Source organism: Glandiceps talaboti, chromosome 3 (assembly GCF_964340395.1).
Source record: "Glandiceps talaboti chromosome 3, keGlaTala1.1, whole genome shotgun sequence".
In the NCBI taxonomy this organism is placed as follows: Eukaryota; Metazoa; Hemichordata; class Enteropneusta; family Spengelidae; genus Glandiceps; species Glandiceps talaboti.
Window position 1 is genome coordinate 26,985,518 of NC_135551.1, and position 20,664 is coordinate 27,006,181.

A 20,664-nucleotide genomic window follows, 5' to 3' on the forward strand; every position below is an offset into this window, starting at 1 on the left:
GATAGCGTTCAAAGCAACTTCATTTCCATTTGATTGTAATAATTAGTCGTCGTTATATTTATTTATTTAGACGCTTGGTTACGATTCCTCTACATATGTCTTTTGTACAAAGTAGGTACTACTGCTTGTAAATTTTCTGCGGCTATAGATTTGAAATTTACTTACAAATCTAACATTTGTCTTGTCAATGTACCTCCCAAAGCCATTTAGTCGAGTACGTCAGTACCGTATTCAAAAATGTTATTGGACCTCGTGTTGCCCTACTGCTCACGTGTCAACAAGCCTTATCCGTACAAGCTACTGGTTCCACACTCTTATAGTTGAAATAGTCATGTTGTGTTATGACGTAATGACTATACGACATGTAAAAACATCCTCTGAATAGACATTGCTACTTGACTCCATTTTCGTAAATATGATGAAATAAAGATACATATTTTGGAACCTGTGTATGAAGAGAGTACGGAGCTTTCGTCGGAATCACTCTGACGTCATCATAATCAGGGTAATACATGGAACAAGCCAAAATTATGGGCAGAGAAGACAAATACTGGCCTAAATACTAGAGTCTATTGAAATCAGACAACACTAACCTTCCCTGAACTGTGATGGTGGATACAACCTTCCACCCATCTACAACAGTCTACTGTCGGGTGATTCCATTCGTAGTTCACCCGACTGTATTACGCTGATGACGTCGGAGTGATTCGTTTAATACACATATTCCAAAATAGGTATCTCTATTTCATTATATTCTCTGAAGTCATTTTAGTCTTGCTGCTAGACGTTCGGGCTTTCTTTCGATGCTATAACTATAAGCGAACGAAGTTCGCATGTGAGGGCCTGCCCGAACATGTTCCATCCTCGATAGCGTTGTTCGGCTGTGTGTCGTATTTTATCGGAAGAACATCCGAGGGCTAGCTGATAGACTAAAGTCATTTATGAATTCAATGTATATATTACTCAAAATGAAAGTTAAAGGTGTTGGTTGAAACAATGTTTATGCGTACTTCAAGAAGACCTCCAAACGACACTGCCAAAACATGGAAGTATAACGTTAAACTTCCATGGCCAAACCAAGTCCAAGATACGCCTTTAACCATGTTAATGAAATTAGACTAAAGGATTAGTCTGATCAATCGACCTTTGACCTGTAGATACGCGATATCATCAGTCAAAACTCAATTATACAAGTTGTGTGTAAGGAAAACATCTTTCATTCAGCAACTAACCACGGTTTACACCAAACATGATTCAGTTTGACGACATTTTGAAGCATCTTGGCGAGTTTGGACGTTATCAAATACGTGCATACTTGTTGATATGTTTAATGGCAATTCCACCGGCCTTACATATGTTTTCGCAAGTATTTTTGGTGGCAGAAACGGACTATTGGTGTTATGTCTCGGGAGTAGAAGCTTACGAAGAACAGTACTGTGGCGATGTCACCGAGGAACTCTGTCAGGAGACGTGGAAAAATTTTACCATCCCGTACGAAGAAGACAGTGGTGTATGCGGAACGACGTACGAATACAGCAATTGTTATCGTTACAATACAACTGGTGTCGAATACTATCCAGGGATTGATGTCAACAATAATACTATAAAATGTAACGAGGGATGGGAGTACGACCAGTCTGTTTATAAGTCTTCTGCCTTCACAGAGGTAAGACTATGACTTCGCTGCAAATATAGATTTAGCGTATCTGTTGATAGGAATGAAACTAGTTAATTTGTGATATGGTTTCGTTTGACGGAATAGCATCGTCGTAAACCACAGCCTCTTTTACGGCACCGTCCAAGATGCAGTGCAACAGTTATAACGTGTTCTTCTGTTTGCTGTCGCACAAATGATTTGTAAAATTCCGGATAAATAAAAGTTGCTCTGTTTCAAGTCTAGGATTCCTTTAGACATATTACCTGGTAAATTAACGTGCGAAGCAATGAATGCATAAAAGTACAAAGATATGACAATCTGATTAAAATCGCGTCAACAACTGTAAACGTAGGTAGATCAATGTAATTAATACCATGCCAACAAACGGTATTCACGTGTTTGTTACGCATATTTAGGGTTCATTAATATGTAGGTCATCTAAGTGGCAAATTGATTACCTGCCTTATATTTAAAATTTACATGTTTAATAACACCATCATGAACTCATTTAAGTGGGCAGCTTCAAAACCCATTCTTCCCACGAATAGCAATAGACGATCAAATTTGAAGATGGTGTAGTAAAGGCCGGATCTGTTGATGCTTTTAAAGTATCTATTAAGCTCGACTAAGTGCTCTCTCTCTCTCTCTCTCTCTCCACCGATCATATGCCAGTTACTTGACGTATTAATACAGATACAGACTGTTTTCATAAAAGTGGATGTTGGAGACAGTAGTTTGAAGGCAACCAAAGCCACCCATAATGTTCTTCGAGAAACAACAACGTGAAAAGTATCCTTATAAACATAATACTAAAATAAAGTAAAAGGTCAAGTTACGTATTTATTATTTGAAAATAGTTACATGTATCAATCTAAAGGGTTTCGTCAGATAACAAACTCTGAGCAGTATTCTTTTATTTTTCCAGCCAAGGTTTTGAATATATCAAAACAAAATAGTCTTTTCGTAATTTTCAAAGGTCGGTGAAGTTATCATAAAATGCCATCTTATTTTTGTTGTGCACTGTTTAAACATCAAAAACAATCATTCCACGTGACCTGGTATCGCCTGCCCACATGAAAATACTATCACGTGACCAGGTGATGCATCTTCGCCGGCGATATAATAGACTGAATGATATCATTATGCCGACGAGCATTTCCAGAAACTCGTCCCTGTCATTTGACTATGACGTCACTAACGACGTTTGGAAAGGTGATCAAACATAACGCAAGACAAAGACACTGCATGAATTTATCATCTACGTTGTTTGATTTTATAGCAGAAATTCAGACCTTAAACCCTCCGTTCAAGATGGCGTCAGAAGCAGTATGAGGGTAGTCTATCTTCCCGTGCGGATTAAGATTGTTACCTGGTTCGTATCAAGTGATTATCAAATTAGTTGACAACACGTAACACCAAAGCACTGTTATCATCATAATGAAAGATTTACCCGTTATATTTATATACTATAGGTGAAATCGTCAGTCACTCACAATCGTCTCTTAAAAAGATGTGAATAATTATGAATAAAGAACCGCACCCGACAGTTTGGTTTGGTATCTCTAGTAATGCCCCGTTGCTAATGACAACGGACGTCACTATTGAAGTGTATGTTACTTTAAACAAGAGTTTATACAATAACACATATCAAGTCCAAACAAAGGAGGTGTGCTGCATATTTATATTAGGCGTTCACCACCATGATAGATACATAAGCTCACAGTAGAAATCGCTGATGACTTTTACCTCCCTAAAATACTGCAAATGTTTGTGTTTCACAAATTCGTCTATCCAAACACTACATCCTATGTATTGCATTATAGTCATCAGAGAGAGAGAGAGAGAGAGAGAGAGAGAGAGAGAGAACAAACAAACCACAATGTCAGTTGGAAGCGATCAATAACAATGCTAACTATTGACGTAAACAATCAGAACACGCAACCAAACTAGTAACTAGTTTGTGTAATAAAATGGCATGTTTAGCGTACATTTTTATGCTTTATCTGTATCAATCAGAGTAGCAAAAATTCAAAATTTATCCTTGTTTTATTTTTTCAGTATGATCTGGTTTGTGATAGGTATTACCTTGGTGCACTATCATCTACTATTTATATGTCGGGTGTTTTATTTGGAGCTTTGTTGTTTGGCGCCTTGTCAGATGGGTAAGCTGATAAACAAGGTTTATAAATAATTTGAAGGATTACTGTCGGTTATTTAGAATGATTGATTGATTAATTGATTGATTGATTGATTGATTGATTTGATTGATTGATTGATTGATTGATTGATTGATTGATTGATTGATTGATTGATTGATATAAAAAGAAATTCTCTATGTTCGATACGTCATTGAAACTGTGATTTCTGCTATATAGTACAATTTGAGCAAGATTCTTTAAAGATAAAAGACACCGCGTTTAACTGCTTTTAATTTCTTTTATCTGCTAAGATTGGAACTCCGACAAGCGTAATAATATTCATGTACAAATGAAAGAGGTAGATGTCATGATCTCATGTTTCTGTAAGGATCCAAAACTGACACTAAGACGTATGAATTGAAACTTATAACAAAATAGTTGGGGTTTTTTAATGAAATGGTAGGTAACTCGACATGAATATGTTATATACGGTTTTTTTAATACGGATTTGTAGGAGCACAAACCAAATTAATGTAAGGGGCAAAGTATTGCTGCCGTGTGGAAGACCGGCTACCTGCATTATGAAATCAAATCGTTAGCATAACGTGATGAAAATATTCACCCTCGAATTGAGTAAAATGATTTGCTTACGGACTCTCTTTTCTAGGATTGGTCGACTAAAGAGTTTGATGATCTCCATCGTTGTACTCTGTGCTTTCGGAACTGCTGTTGCCTTTTCTCCAAACTACATTGCGTTTGTTATATTTCGATTCGGCGTTGGACTTTCTTCAAATGGAATGTTCCTAGTTGCGTTTGTCCTTGGTAAGTAGCCACAAACAATAAATTTCAGACCAAAGTGAAATCATAATTGGATATTGCACAGAATTCTGGATGATCAAATACAAAAGAAGAGACTCTACCATGAATAATTAACCTCTGACCTTTTCCCCTTGACAGTGACAGTAGACCACACTTATGAGAATTTTTGTTGCGCTACTAGTAACTTGCGAGTATCACGTGTGTGTACTACATTGATCTTGGTCAAAATACAAATTCAAAGACTGTCAACGTAAAACATTTGAAAGATGTCGACAAATCATTGTATTGGTATGGTTCGATCCTTAATGATTATAAGCCAAAATAATGTTTTGAAAAAGAAAATAAATGGCTTTCTTCATTTCAAGAAAGTTTTTCCTTACTTTTTCAAAAACTATAAATATGTTTGTATTTTTATCGGATAAGTGTTGTTTTGACTTTTAAGAAATGTGTAATCGCATAACCTTATCGGTTATTCAATGAATACATCTTAAGGTCTCGTGATATTTTTTCTAACTACCACAACTTAATTCTAACTGATTATGGTTTTTTTCAGCTACTGAATTTGTTGGGCCTTCAAAAAGAACCATTGCCGGTATATCTATTGAATTCTTCTTTAGTTTTGGTTACATGTTGATGTCTGTATATGCATATTTTATTCGTGAATGGTGGAAACTACAGTTGGTCATTACAGTGCCCAACATCATCTTCCTCTGCTATATCTTGTAAGTAGATATAAGTACCCCCAATGTTATGTATACTGTCTATCGGATGTACACAGTGTTTTGCAACCACTTATATCCGTGAACATACGTTGTATAATAGTCCGTGCCGGTTGAAATGACAACAGTGATAAATACAAATGAACCCGAATTATGTCATAATGGACCATATGTAAACTGAATGCATCCACACAAGACCCTTTATCAATTGTACAATGTACAAGTTATTGTTATGTTTATACTTGTTTCATGTTTCTATAGTAACTACTCACACAATTGCTGATACTAATTTTCCAGTGATGATATTTTACATTATTTGTGAGTTTTAGAGTCCATTAGTGGATGTATGTTTGTATATGTTTGCTTCTACACTTAAGTATATGTTGCATCCTTTCTAAGAATGGAGCATAATGACTGTGACTGTTTTTTCTCGCTTGCCCTTTCCGACTCATAGTGTGATACCTGAATCACCACGATGGCTCATTGTAAAGGGCAAAATTGACGAAGCTGAAAAAATCATCAGAAAATGTGCTAAGGTCAACAAAGTTGCAGTACCTGAAGACCTGTTGACCGAACTACGTGAGCAACAGGTGAGATCGAATATTTGTACATACAGTGTTACTCATGTAACAAGATTATTACACATACATACATACATACATACATACATACATACATACATACATACATACATACATACATACATACATACATACATACATACATCATCAGATTGTTTCTAAAGTAATCGTTCTTGTAATTTATACTTTGTAGAAAAAGGCGAAAGTAATCGACGAAGAACCAGGAAAAGCCAAGACCTATGGGGCTTTGGAATTATTCAGACTACCTAATATGCGAGCAAAATCATTAAATCTGTTCTACAATTGGTATGTTGATATTTGTTTTTACAAAGTAAAATGACATAGTTGGCAAAAAACTATGGTTATATTTAAAAAAATATCTATATAGTATAAGTCTTTTATACTAGTATAACGAAGAGTTCTGTATTCTGAATGTCATTTGATATTGCAAAACAGGCTACCGGGTCATATTTCCTTCTTTTGACATTTTTTAATCGACCATATAACTTTGACAAGACTAGAATCGTGATATCATATTTGAGTCTTCGACTTGGAGATAATGCAAAGCTAATCACATTTGATTTTCCCTATTATCAAAATTTTAGAAAGGTAGTAAGGTTTATACACGATTTATTGACCTTCATACCTCTTTTTACACAGGTTCACCAATAGTTTTGTATATTATGGACTGTCACTGAATACTTCTAATTTAGGCGGCAATGACTTTTTAGCAGCATTCATCTCAGCTGCAATTGAAATCCCAGCATATGCAATGAGTATATTCATCTTAGATAGTCGTCTTGGACGTCGATGGTCTCTCTGCCTCACAATGGTGGTAGGTGGCGTTGCCTGCATATCAACTGTATTTGTTCCAGCGTGTAAGTCAAAACAAATATGTGTGAACTGTCCTTGAATACTGTACATTATACAAGTAACGATAATATATGTACAAGGAATGCAAGGTCCTCGGAAATACAGCAGACGACCTAGGGTTATAGCCTCGTTGTCATGTCAAACGTCATTTCCGTCTTCCGTAATGATCGTGAATATTCGCCCTAATATTGGCATGATGGTGTACGTTGGGAAAAGAGCCTTTCAAATAAAGATTGATTAAATGTATTCGTTGTCTTGTAAAGAAATTAAGGCGAGCAAATGTGACAATTGAAGGACATAGCTTCTGAAATAGTCTCAGTAACCCTGGTACACAGGCCCTTCTGACTTTCGCCACCGGCGGCGGAAGTTGGAGTCTGGAATCGAGCTCGAGTAGTAGTTCTGTACACTGTAGCATTGATCATTTTGAGTATGGACCGTGGGCCAGATATAATTGTCATAACCATGTTTATTTTTCATTCAGGTGATAGTAGTTTAGAATGGGTTGGGGTTACACTGTCAATGATTGGAAAGTTCGCAATCTCAGCATCCTTTGCTATTATCTACGTTTTCTCTGCCGAATTATACCCAACTTCCATTAGGTAGGTACATTCCCTCTGGTCTTTTTAATAATTCCAGTCGTGTTCCTAAGGTTTACTAAACAAACATTTCAAGAAATTACGCGAGATTTGCTCTGTGCATTGTGGACTCCTTCTTACTATAATCTAGATGGCGAATGTTTCCACAAGGGCTCGAAGTGTGATTGGTTTAATCATAGGCCCTCCACCTACGGGGAGGGTCTATGGTTTAATCTAGGTCCTGATAGGGATGTACTTCATCACCATCCCAGTCTAGTCAATCCCGTGACTCAAGGCTTAAAATGTGGTTCACCCCATTGTGAGCGAAGCGCAAACGGCGCATGTCAGTAGTAATCCATCACAAATTGACAGACTGTCGTCATCGCTCATTAATAGTCATTTGTACATCTGTTTCAGTTTTGACTATGATATGCAAATGTCCAACCAGAACTCCACCTCCAGTCTATTTAAGCTAAAATCACGTGTTGACGTGACGATCATCATGTTTTATCACAGACAGGTATTAACTGTGGTTTTATGAACGTCATATTAAAGGGGAACACATACGGTATATCGGTGCTCGAGCAACGGGATGGGATAGCGATGGACCTAGACTGTGATTGATTATGGGTACACTGCGTAAACTAGCTGATAATAATTAAAGGGGATACATTACACTCAACATTTAATAGTATACTACTGATAAAACAAAGTTCTGACCACAGGCATCTCAGATAGATGGCTGCAACGGTTGTAATTCTCTACTAATAAATTATTTGATTATGCATCCAGAAACGTCGGTATGGGATTGTCATCCATGTGTGCTCGTATTGGTGGTATGCTTGCTCCTCAAATGATTCTAATTGGTACAATATGGGAACCACTGCCACTTATTATTTTTGGAGTAACTTCCGTTATCGCCGGCCTTCTTGCTATTCTCCTACCAGAAACGTTGAATAAAAAACTTCCAGAGACTCTTGAAGAAGGTGAAAACTTTGGAAAGTAAGTTTAGTTGTCAAGTACATGGACATATTTATTTGATATAGATATGATTATTGCTTGAATAAGTTACATTTACTCGAGGTTTCATCATCACTGGAAAAAATCGAAACAAAGTGATCTATACATCACCAGACTCTACCTTTGTAGCATGTACTCAGTAGCTGATACAGCATTGCTTTGTAGAAGTTCTTATGACGTCATAATTTGTTTGTGTAAACAAACGTATCCACAATACCAATTGCCTGCAGTGCAGTGTGAGCACGACAATGTTTTAGTGTACTGATCTATAAGACATGTAATCCCCCTTAGGTTAGTTTTCTTTATTCAGGCAAGGAAAATACAGGTGACATAAGAGAGCTTGCCACCATGAGTCGAAGACGAGCAATTTGGAAACCCGTATGTCACGAGTATTTCCTTGCTTAATGAATGCATATTGACAATGATGAAAATTATATGCGCGTGCAAGAAACATCGACAGAAATAAGGGTTGTTCTTGACGTTTTGACACTTTTCGAGCACAGCAGAATCAATGAATCAGACATTGACGTGGTAAAATGCTCAAAATCAAATGATACTGACCATTGTTGATGTTTTTATTAGGAAAACTAAAAAGAAAAAGGAACCCATTGAAGTTACTAAGGATACCGAGAAGGCTGCATTGCACGCAACGACGGAAGTTCAAGTCGACATGGATTCCCCGGATGGAACAGTTAATAATGGATTTGTCGACATTCCATTGGAAAAAATTAAGACATAAACTTCAGAAATCCAAGATTAAGAGAAAGGGAACTAAACTGAACATTTTCTTGTAGTTTAAAGGAACTATTATATGATTTCCATCTGTATAAGAGTTACCAACAATTTTAAGGTTTTTAACCTCGACAATCGTCAAGTACATGACAGGCAATTATAAATATAACTTTTGATATTTTATTTACAAATCTTAAAGAAGAGTAGTAAACGGACGAAGAACATGGCCGCAGTTATGTGAACATAGTATACTGGGAGCTGGCAATTTTTAAAAAAATAGTTAATGTTTGGACGAAACACTAACTCAGAATTCAGAGTTACACTACAAATGCATAACTAACTTTTCCTTAGTTCATTTGCTTAAGTTGTCAATTTCTTATAAGATGGAGTAGAGTAAGGGTATCTGCCTCCATAATGACTGCATCATCACTTCAGGATAATTTAAATTTTATGAAATTAATATAATCAGTTCATTTGTAATCATGGTCATTTCCTCTCTTCACACAAATTTGCATTTTCTCGAGTGACTTTGAAAGTATAGTGAACTCAGATTCAGTGTGTTCATGCATTATAGTTCATTTGAGATGTTTGTCCGGTTGAGGGCAGCGCAAGTAAAGCGCCCTCGGAGGGAGTAATTAGTCGAGGTAATTTTATTGTGAACTTTGACCCAGTTCAGTACTCTCCTTGGCCGGCTAGCAGTCGAGGTAGCCTGTTACGTATCGTTTGCAGCTCGTCTGCTACTGTTTAAATTTCGTCAAGTTTCTGTAGTCATCGTTGTGTCAACACAGTCAACTTGCTACTTGAAATTTAAGTGACACTTTTAAAGTTTTATGTCAGTACTATTGATTAAAACATTTACGTTACTATGGCGATGCCTATGTTAATAACAAAAGGCTGTTTGCTTTTATCTGAATTTTCATTTACATCCGTTCTTAAAAGTAACCATAGCAACTATGTATTCCTACCTTTGGGAGCACAAGATGAAATCACTTTGATTTCCCATAGTGCGAGTTAGTTCCGAAGAACGTTCCCAAGAACCTAAGAACGTTCTCTTCTGTGTGATTTGATATCATGTAATAAAAAATAAGCCTTTATTCTACAGATAGTATGGTTGTAAGTCTTATCTGAAAGGTTCCTACACTTGGTTCAGTATGGATACCAATTGGTAAATCATCATCATCATCATCATCATCATCATCATAATCATAATCATTGCTGTAATTGTCTACAGTTTCTCATGTTTACTGTTTTTTCCAGCTTAACGTGAATACAATCGTTCATCTCCTACTACCATGTACATATCTTATCATGGTATCTGTATAAGGTTAATACTAATTTGACAGCCTGTCAATCCAGTGTTTCAGCTTCTTCATTTTACATCAATAGTAAGAATAAACAACCTTTACCCCAGTACAGGAAGTATTACAACTTATGGTCAATTTACAGTCTAATCACCCTTTTGATCAAATAAAGAAACATAAGATTGGCTCATAAAGTGTGGTTCGACAATTTATTTTTCCCTTAAAGATTGCAGAAAGATGGCTTCTCAAAGATGAACTTGATAATATTCTACTACAGACTATAGTTGACTTCTAAAAGGGTAACAAATACGAGCCTTGTTGTACCATAGCTGTATGCGTTTTGCCTAGGGACCCAGAAAATCATTTCACCAACCTTGCAACGTGCGACCTCTCTAAAATACAGTTATTACAATTGGCAAATCGGTCTCCTGTTGTACACTGGGGCAAGACATTCTGGGAAATCAAAGTTAGGAGCCAATCACCTCTTGAAACAATAGCCTCACCATTGTTAGAGCTTACTTTGGTGTAAAGCTCTCTGTCACTCTATGTAGGATAGGTGAAATTACTTTAAAATTTCTGCGTGTGACAAACATACAGAAACGCGACAGTGTACCATTGCAATAAAACACTATCAGTTCCATACCCCAGTTGTTCCCTGTCTCTCTGTCGGCATTTCACACATCTATTCACTTGTAAGGCCTAACTAACTAAAAAAAAATAGTTCCGGTTACCCGACCCCACCTAGTTTCCGCCACCGACCCTGATTTTTTTACGTATTCGAGAAAAAATAATAACATCGCGATAATTGTGAAGTCTCGCAAGAAATAGTTGATGCAGAAACTGACATCAACTTAAAAAGACAATATAAAACTGTTCTTCCAATCTGTAATGGCTGTACATCTGATGAGAAAAAACATATAACAGAGAGACCATATGGAAAACAACGGAAAATATAACTACTTGAACTAGACACTCAGATATGAAAACAAAATATTTAAAAATCTACCTTCCCCACATATTCTAAAATTGAGCGCAGTCGGAACCATACAATTTTTTTTGTTAGGCCTAGGCTAATTATGTTGTTTGTCAAAAAGTCTTGTATAAATATGTTATGTAGTCATTTCTATAGCAAAGCCCAGTTTTATCACTAAAAACTAAATTATGCAGCTTACATTCGTGTCATTAATTACCAATTACTGGTTGTAAACATAAGCCGTTTTAAAGTTTGGATGGAGGCCTTGCACGATGTCGCTTCATTTATAGTTTGGTTGATACGTTACTTTGGTTTGTCATATCTTCAGTGGATGTATCCATAGAAGGGTTACTTATTCCATTACGGTCAGCATTGTTTTCAACCATGTAACGTTCTTTCTTGTCTTCCATGGATAGTGCTTTATTGTCATGTCCCAATGACTTGTCTTGTTCGGCTGTCGATTTACTTTTCCTGTGCATGGAAAAAAATTACAACACATTACAACACATAATATAACAGTACTCGTCATACCACACCACGCTGCAAAAAAACATACCACACCACACCACACCACACCACATCACACCACACCACACCACACCACACTACGCTACACTACACACCAAACTATACGTCTTCCCTCAGGCTGTTACCTAAAAATTACAAAACATAAATTAAACACTGTGATCATGTATTTATAATCGTACTGTATTGGTATTGTGTGAGTAACTTACTTTCCAAAACGTTCTCCTTCTTCCATTGTCTCTGGCAGTTTCTGATTTCTTGTTTCTGGTAACAACAGGGCCAAAGTTCCGGCAAGAATTGAAGTTGCGCCGAATACGATGATTGGGAGAGGTTTCCACAGCTGACCAATCAAAATCAACTGAGGAGCTAAAACTCCACCAATTCGGGCAGCCATTGCTGACATTCCCAGTCCAGTCGTACTATGTTGTAGGAATTAAAGTTTGGTTTCAATTACTAATAAGTCCTTCAACATCGAGGATTTCCCCGTTTGAAAAATAAAATAGACAAATGCATTCATGCTTGTTGCTTGCCTAGAACTAGTTCGTAAACAGTGTCGAGACACCCTCATGCATCGGTCAACCTTAGTAGAGTAGACCACTAAGGTCGGAAAGATATGACGTGTCTATGAGTCTATCCCTCCTAGTTGTCAATTTTCAAAATTTATATTATACGTAATTTTCATGGAAATAATCAGACCGTAAAACAAGTCAATGAAACACGATGCACTGTTTATATCATACCATTTTATCCCCTCTGCACACTTCTGTTATCACTCGGGAAACTGTGGAGGGGACGATTTAATATAGATAAACATTGTGTCAGAAGTGAATGTTAGACAGTCGTGTAAAAAGATAAGAAACCCATTTATAAATGATACAAGGCAAAGAAGAGAACCAATACAACAAAATATACGGTGATTTAGGATGTAAAACTTACCGTACAGGGGTGGGATACAGTTCTGCACCGAATACATATGTGATAGCGAACGAGGCTGATATTCCGAATTTTCCTATCATGGCGAGTGTTATCTTGATCCATTCATATTCACCTGTAATTGAAATAATAATGTCATAATGTGGGGGAAATATGTATTCAGTTATCCTGCCTAAGATGGACGTAACTCTAGTGTTATGTGTTACATCTCTCTTGTTCCCGGCCTTCGAATATTGAGAGGCCAACGAAATTTGGATGTGTAACTTTTGTATATGTGTCTGACTTCCTGTCATAGTTGGATGAGAATTCATTAGCCTGTATGTCATCTGTTGTTCATCACACAGTAATATTGACAGAGGCCGAATACTGATATTGTCCATTAATTCATCAGACCTGTATGTCACCTTTTGTTCATCACACAGTAATATTGCCAGGGGCTGGGCAAGGTTGTTTCATTGCGAAACTGCAATAGGCCTTTCCAAAATTTGCATTGGTGGCGCTGTACTTCCTGTCGGTGTGTACCTTGGGGGTATACATGGTATAGGTTACTCAGTTAATCATAGAGCTCTGCTGCTTTCCTCGATGTCTGAACAATACGAAAAACACCCCTGATTTTAATACACTGCTACAGAATACCAAGTAAACGGTATTATGAGTTGATGATACCCCCAATTAGAGCGAGGGCGCTGTATTCTCAATTTCCTGTTTGCAGTCTGCAATGGCCAATTATTATAAGATATGTAGGATCATACGTGACTTAATGTGATTTATTCCTGGAGCAGTCGCCTTTAAAATGGACAACCTATAGTGTTATAAAATTAATGGACAACTTCTAGTGTGATAAAATTAATGGACAACTTCTAGTGTTATAAAATTAATGGACAACTTCTAGTGTGATAAAATTAATGGACAACTTCTAGTGTGATAAAATTAATGGACAACTTCTAGTGTGATAAAATTAATGGACAACTTCTAGTGTTATAAAATTAAGTCGTTTCTTTACACAATCAAAAGTCCGAAATGCTATATGTTGTGTTGGAAGTCGAAGCCATTTAAAGCATTTGAAAGACCCCATCCCCACTACCTAGGATCCCAATCTGAATGAAAGTCTACATGTAGATGTCAAAGTGTAGATTATTGGGTAGATGGAGAACTAATCACCAAAATATGTTGTCACACATGTACAATCTTCAACCTCGTTGCACTAATTAACTTACAATCTGGTACTGCTAGAGTCAGAATACAGGCAACACCTCCCAGAACCATGGTGACAAATAAAGACCATCGTCGACCAAGGAAAGTCTCTTGTATGTAAATACTGAGAATATAGGCAGGAATCTCCACAGCTCCGGAAATAAACGCATTGAGGTAGTCATTGCCTCCAAGGCTGGACGTGTTCAATGATAACCCATAGTATACAAGACTGTTCGTGGACCTTCAATAAAACAAACGTTGCAACATGTATGGGCAATGTGTTAACGGATTACGAGTCGTGAAAAGAGCCATTTAAATGACATTATTTTCTCTTTTAAGTTTTTTTTTCGTTTGATACCAAACCAGACCGACTATTGAGTTTCACCATGTGTTTCGAACAACGTTAACGTGGGTTTTTTTTGTTACAACTTGAAATTACATAAAACAAACTACAGCCACTAATTGCATGAACGCATATCACAAAGTGATACATCATATCTCGCTGTGAACACAAATCAACATCACTGTTGGATGATACAAGGAAACTTCACGCAATTTCATGTCTTGGAAGATATGTACTGTGTGGTGAATTCCGGTGCAGATGTCTTTGGATTACGTTTCTCCAGGCTCCCGTCTGGTGGTCTCGTATTAGAGGCCCAACGGTGAGAGTCTGTGTAACCAAGACTAGATGGTCTCGTAGTAGAGGCCCAACGGTGAGAGTCTTGGTGACCAAGACTAGATGGTCTCGTAGTAGAGGCCCAACGGTGAGAGTCTGGGTAACCAAGACTAGATGGTCTCGTAGTAGAGGCCCAACGGTGAGAGTCTGGGTGACCAAGACTAGATGGTCTCGTAGTAGAGGCCCATCGGTGAGAGTCTGGGTAACCAAGACTAGATGGTCTCATAGTAGAGGCCCAACGGTGACAGTCTGGGTGACCGAGACTATGGTTTGTCATGTTTCGTGTAAAGTAAAACATGATGTTCTGTACGATACCAGACCTCAGACATTTTAACCCCGACAGCTAATAAATCCACCAAAACCTGTTGTTGTAAACTTACCAATTGTAAAATAAATTCAACGTCTTTCTTCGCATATTTGGAAGACGAAAGAGATCCAAAACGTTGCCCTTTTCCACTTGTTCCTTGGCTTCTTCCTGTTAGACAAAAGTACTCTTAAATTATTATGTTGACCATATTTCAAAATGAGTAGCAGGAAAAGTTTCGCACATAGCTGATTTGCCTTTGTCATAACTTTTTTTAAATCAAAACAAATGTTCAATAAAACGTTTTGATACGTAACTCTATAATATTCAATTTCATCTCAGTGCACAGCTACGTACACGAGCTGTGTACACATCAACACACACACTCACACACCTTTAAGTGTCCAATTTTGTTAGAACTTATTGCCATGGAAACTCACTTTAGTCTTCTTCAGTCCAATTCCATGCATTTCGTCATAAATACTTTCAGGAACAGTACGTTTATTGACCTGAGCACATTTTCTGATAATTGTCTCAGCCCTCTTTATCTTACCAGCTGACAGTAGCCATCTGGGGGATTCTGGGATTATCCTTTGAAGAAAATACGCAACAAAAACGTTAGACATCCACTGCCTGGAATATTTGTAAAGTTAGAAAGAGGGACTATTGAGACAATCAAATTTCATTTGGGTTTTTGCCTGATCTTTTAAATAAGCATGTTATTATACCTTTCCATATCTTGCTGCGAGAGGTCATTTTCCGGTTTAACGTCGACTCAAAGGCGATGTGTTGTCTATAGACAGTGGTTTGCGCCGATGAAGAAGTTATTTGATATTTATTAGCTGTCACATTTGTCACATGGATCTTGGAGAGGTTCCCTCCAATATCTACATTTGTTGAAATGTTTTTTATGAAATTTCCTTTCTAAACATCAATGTGTTCTTTGATTTGTATCTTACATTATATGGCGAGAAAATGAAGATTAATTTTCCGAGTCTCTTTTTTAAATATGACATATATATAAGTTTGTGACTGTGACGGTAAAAAATTATGAATTGTTAATAACTTTTGAAGATCTATACCAAGAGACAATGTGTACACCCAGGGTTTTAGCGGTAAGTTTACTCTTCAAGCTGACTTTCACCTTACCCTTCATCTCCATCTTCATGGTAAAATTCAAATTTACGTAAAAACATTACAGGGAAACCCCAGTTGTTTGGCAAAAAATGGCGGGAAGTGTTTGTGGAGCGATAGATGTATGTCCCGGATGTTATATAAGTTTGTGACGGTCAAAAACTCAACTCACCACCAATATGTTATAAACAATATACATGGCAGAGTTGTGGCGAGTTGAAGTATCCACCATTCACGAATTAAATAAGCCAGCAACGCCAGTAACATATAACCAAAACTAAAGAAAAACTCTATGAAGATTCCCGCGAAAGCTCGTTTGCCTGGTCCTACCAGTTCCGTGGCTGGAAGAGAGAACACGTAGGTCAGATTATTAATATAACACTAGAGGGCAGGGTTCTCCTAAGAGAGATTTTCAAATTTCTATAGCAAGAATAACTGCGTACAAACCAACACGTAAAAATAGTCCAATGGCTTTCGTTTATGCATTTTTTAAAGTAAACAATACTACTTTGTGAAATGCATATACGTTATTTCTAACAACAGATCCGATACCGTATGATGGGTATAGTCCGGGTATGACTAATAAGCCTGTTTGTATACTTTTAAAAAAATCAAAAAAATTATATTGACATCTGAACTTCTAACCTTTAACGAAAATGAAAGTATATTGACTTCTGAACACTAAACGTTCAATATAATACATAATGTATTGTTTTAGTAAACTTACCTAACACAAAGGCGACAAGAAAAGACCCTGTCATACAAGCACCAACGATGAGTCTGAATAATGTGTAAGCGATAATGTTTGGTGAGAAGGCACACGCAGTACCAAAAACAATAAAACCTAAATTAGCTATCATCAGCGTCGATAATCGACCAATCCTGTAAGAAATGTTACATATTTGTCAGTAGAGATTGGGATTATTAACATTATCAGGGGTCTTCAGAATTGAGAAAACGACCGATTCGGACGCCAATCTGCTTAAAATTCAATGCAGTGGTCGGTTACTTATTTTAATACTATGACCTTCGTTCTTTTAGCCTTTGTACCATGTGTTCAGGTTTTGATTTTGGTCTCGGTAGGAATAGACCGCTACATCGTATTTTATCCGGATACTGTTGCCGAATCGTTCCTATTTCCGCTATTTTTAGAATTGTTAGGCTGAGGTCAGAATTTTCGACGGGTGCAGGGGAGAAATTGGGGGGGGGGGGCATGAAAGAAATTGAGGGTTCAAAGATAAAATCAAAAATTTGTTTTTTAATCACAAATATGGCTGATAGTTTCTGAAAAAAATTCCCTTATCTATGAGACTTGTTTATGTTATGTTACCTTTATGCTAAAATAAGTCTGGTTCAGTTTATTCTGGTGTATGTCAAAAAAAATGAGAGTGCACGGATAGACTGATGGATGGAAGCCCATCTGCATGAACGTATAGATGGATGGACGGATAGATGGACAGAGCACAAAATGTAATAGTCCCCTCCGTGTGTTACTCGTTGAGAGGTTTATAACAAGATATTGAAGCTACGTTAAGCAGTGATAATAAGAGGTGAGAACACTTACTTGTCAGAGAGGGCGCCAAACACTGCATTACCAAGAAACTTACCCACCATAAACATGGAAGAGGCCAACGGTCCTAAGAAGTAGTTGTCACATACTAGGTCGAACTACAATAAAACAGTGATATTGAAATTTATATACATGTCGCAGTGGGAGTACTTGTTTGCTTACCTGTGGTGTGATTTGACTGGTTTGATGACATGTTTTGGGTTTAATCGGGTTGTTTGCTAAATGATTAGCTGACATATCATGAGCCTGTGTCCTTTATGAATGAAAGTTCTATGTGTAAGATTTACACAAGTAAACATAAAATCGATTATAACTCATACATTTCGGTTTAACTAGTGTTCATAAAAATAGAGTTAAGACGATTAAGGCTGAACGTGTTGGGGCATCGATACACATTGAGCCCACACCAAAAGTAGGTGGGTATGGATGGACAGTGTCAAATTTTACACATATATAATACAACATTCATTATTCAATGATATCCATGTATCTAGCGGTTCATTTATTCGTGAATAGATGACACCTATCCATTTTCAAATTACCAATTGGCAGTCGGTATGTTTAGGCGCCATTCCATTGGTTAAGTCAACCTGTCCCCCATTGACTGGGCTGTCGACCTACATTTTGATATTCTTGATTTCATTACCCTGAATGCTAATAAGATATATTTACCATACAAACACAACGCAGTGAGATAACACTATGGATTTATATACACCATGACATGTCGACACAGCATTGCGATTTATGACCTCTATTAAAGTATGATAAATCGATATTAAAGGTCTCTTGCGACATAAATAAAAATTGGTTGTTATTGGAATAGTGTTCACCAGCTCCTGTACAGTAAATCTGAAAAACAACGCCCACTTATTCAAACAGAAGCATCCATCAAAAGTAAAAAGATAGGCTTAGTATAACCCATCTGCCAAGACTACCTTCACTTGGTTGATTTCAGTTCATGCTATTATGTCCTCTCTGTCTAAACACTCGGAGCCTCTGTGCTAACCAAGCATAATAGATAAACTAGTACAACACAGATCCAATGTTAGAGAGTGATCCGTTTTGTACGTCTAGGGGATCGGTAAATCATGTTTTAATTTGTTTTTTTAGTCATCAGCATCTCATCTCACGCAAATCACCACAATCGATCTCCTGTGACGTCTGCGAACGAGCGAATAGCAACTCTCCTCATCCTTTGTTTTCCTTTCCTGTATCTTGTATTCAAGTCTTCAAATATTCGGTCAAATTCACCAGAACTAACTCCAAACACAGTAAAACCTTACATCAACCAGCTACTCACATTTCAGAAGCTATATTTGCTTTCTTGAGCCTGACATTTAGTGTATCTGCATCAAATAACTTTACGTTCCAGAGCCTCTGGCAGAGGTTACTAATACGTTCCCTTACACTTCCATCAACGTGTACAAACAAACCAATGGGAGGGGGTAGTTCCTCGCTCTTAGTATTGTGAATTTGAAAGACTTTCGTAACACTTTCATCTCTATTAAAGATGTTTTGTCCTGTCCTGTTGTGTTTCTTCATTTCCTTTTGCCCAAGATTAATTTTCCAACACTGTATACAGTGACTATAATGACAGCATGTGAACTTTAGAAGGATCATTTTGGTCGAAGAAGCCGACCACAGAAGTAGGCTGCTCTGAAATATGTCCATTGACTAACTGATATCAGATAAGGTTTGTCAGTAGAGAACTTGATCCTCCTAATATTATACCCAAGGCAAATCTGTTTTGCATCAAAACAGAATGACAACAAAGATAGCCAACTGAGAACTTGAGCTTATGTACACTATGGTAGTATAAAAGATATTTCATCTTTATGTATGTATCGTCAACTCTCTGGGGAGCATACAACCATTGCAGACTCTATAAGCGCATAGGATTGAAGCATTCACATTGCGACCACTGTCCTACCAAGTCATCAATTATACAGCTGGGTTGACTGAGGCGCAATCGAGGTTCAAATTTTGCCCAAGGATCTTAGCCATCAAGAAAGAAATGGCACCGACGGGGCTCGAACCTGCAGATTTCAAGCCGACCACTTTAACCATTCGACCATCATGGGCTAGAGAGTTAGCTATTTGATTGTCAATATTGTGTTTAGTCGCTACTCTAGCCTAGTCTCTGTCTAGCAATATCAAAGTGTTGATACAAACTCGATTTACAACAAGAACAACAAAACTTGGTGAATGAAAATGTGTACATCATTCACCATACGAAATACATACCTCTTGAAACACTGATGATTTATACTGAGAACGGTCATACTCCCAACCATTGTCACACTTTTTGGTGTTGTTGGTGTAATCTGTAATAACTTTATCGGCACCATACTTGATGTTGGTAATGCTATACCGATAACAGTTACTGTACGTAAAACTGTTGCCACACGACTCCGAACTCTCTTCCACTGGGATGCTGAAATTCTTCAAAGATTCGATACACTTTTCATCTACTACTCCCTCGCTCGTGCAGTTGTCGTATTGGTAAGATTGGAGTTCGGGGACGCGACACCAGTGATCGGTCTCGGCTGCTAAAAACACATGTGCAAAGGCGTGTATAGCAGGAGTTATAGCAATCAGACAGAGCAGAAAATAATGACGTCTTTGATACGGTCCGAACTCGCCTAAATATTTGAGAATATCGTCAAATTGCAACATTTTACTAGAGTAACGAATACACTGTTTGTATCCCAAGCTACATAACACAGAGCAGTAAGGATGTGGTCAAACTTTACAGACGGGGGGGGAGAAACTGTTTGGAACATATGTTTACCTAGCTTGTTAGACTCCTACCCCTGTCCAAGTAGCAATATTTCCACTCCCCTCATGCATGAAAGGGCCAACACTGGTGGGAGTGACGGTCCCAGGTTAAAAGACTACAAAAAACGTATATATATATATATATATATATATATATAT

At 37.4% G+C, this 20,664-nt stretch overlaps 2 protein-coding genes across 2 annotated transcripts; one reads left to right on the forward strand and one right to left on the reverse strand.

Annotated features, from left to right (window-relative positions):
* Positions 1 to 1,249: 1,249 nt before the first annotated feature.
* Positions 1,250 to 9,121, forward strand: LOC144433318 (organic cation transporter protein-like). The gene is made up of 10 exons (XM_078121626.1): positions 1,250 to 1,666; positions 3,716 to 3,819; positions 4,463 to 4,617; positions 5,168 to 5,336; positions 5,788 to 5,923; positions 6,108 to 6,220; positions 6,575 to 6,792; positions 7,269 to 7,386; positions 8,155 to 8,364; positions 8,965 to 9,121. The coding sequence occupies exons 1-10, from the start codon at positions 1,250 to 1,252 to the stop codon at positions 9,119 to 9,121; spliced, it is 1,797 nt and encodes a 598-aa protein (XP_077977752.1).
* Positions 9,122 to 12,118: 2,997 nt separating this feature from the next.
* Positions 12,119 to 20,403, reverse strand: LOC144432545 (organic cation transporter protein-like). Its single transcript, XM_078120782.1, has 9 exons — positions 19,972 to 20,403; positions 17,719 to 17,822; positions 16,882 to 17,036; positions 16,327 to 16,495; positions 15,461 to 15,611; positions 15,097 to 15,191; positions 14,064 to 14,281; positions 12,850 to 12,961; positions 12,119 to 12,332 (listed from the first exon to the last, which is right to left on the reverse strand). Exons 1-9 carry the CDS (start codon positions 20,401 to 20,403, stop codon positions 12,119 to 12,121), a joined length of 1,650 nt encoding a protein of 549 aa, XP_077976908.1.
* Positions 20,404 to 20,664: the final 261 nt, after the last annotated feature.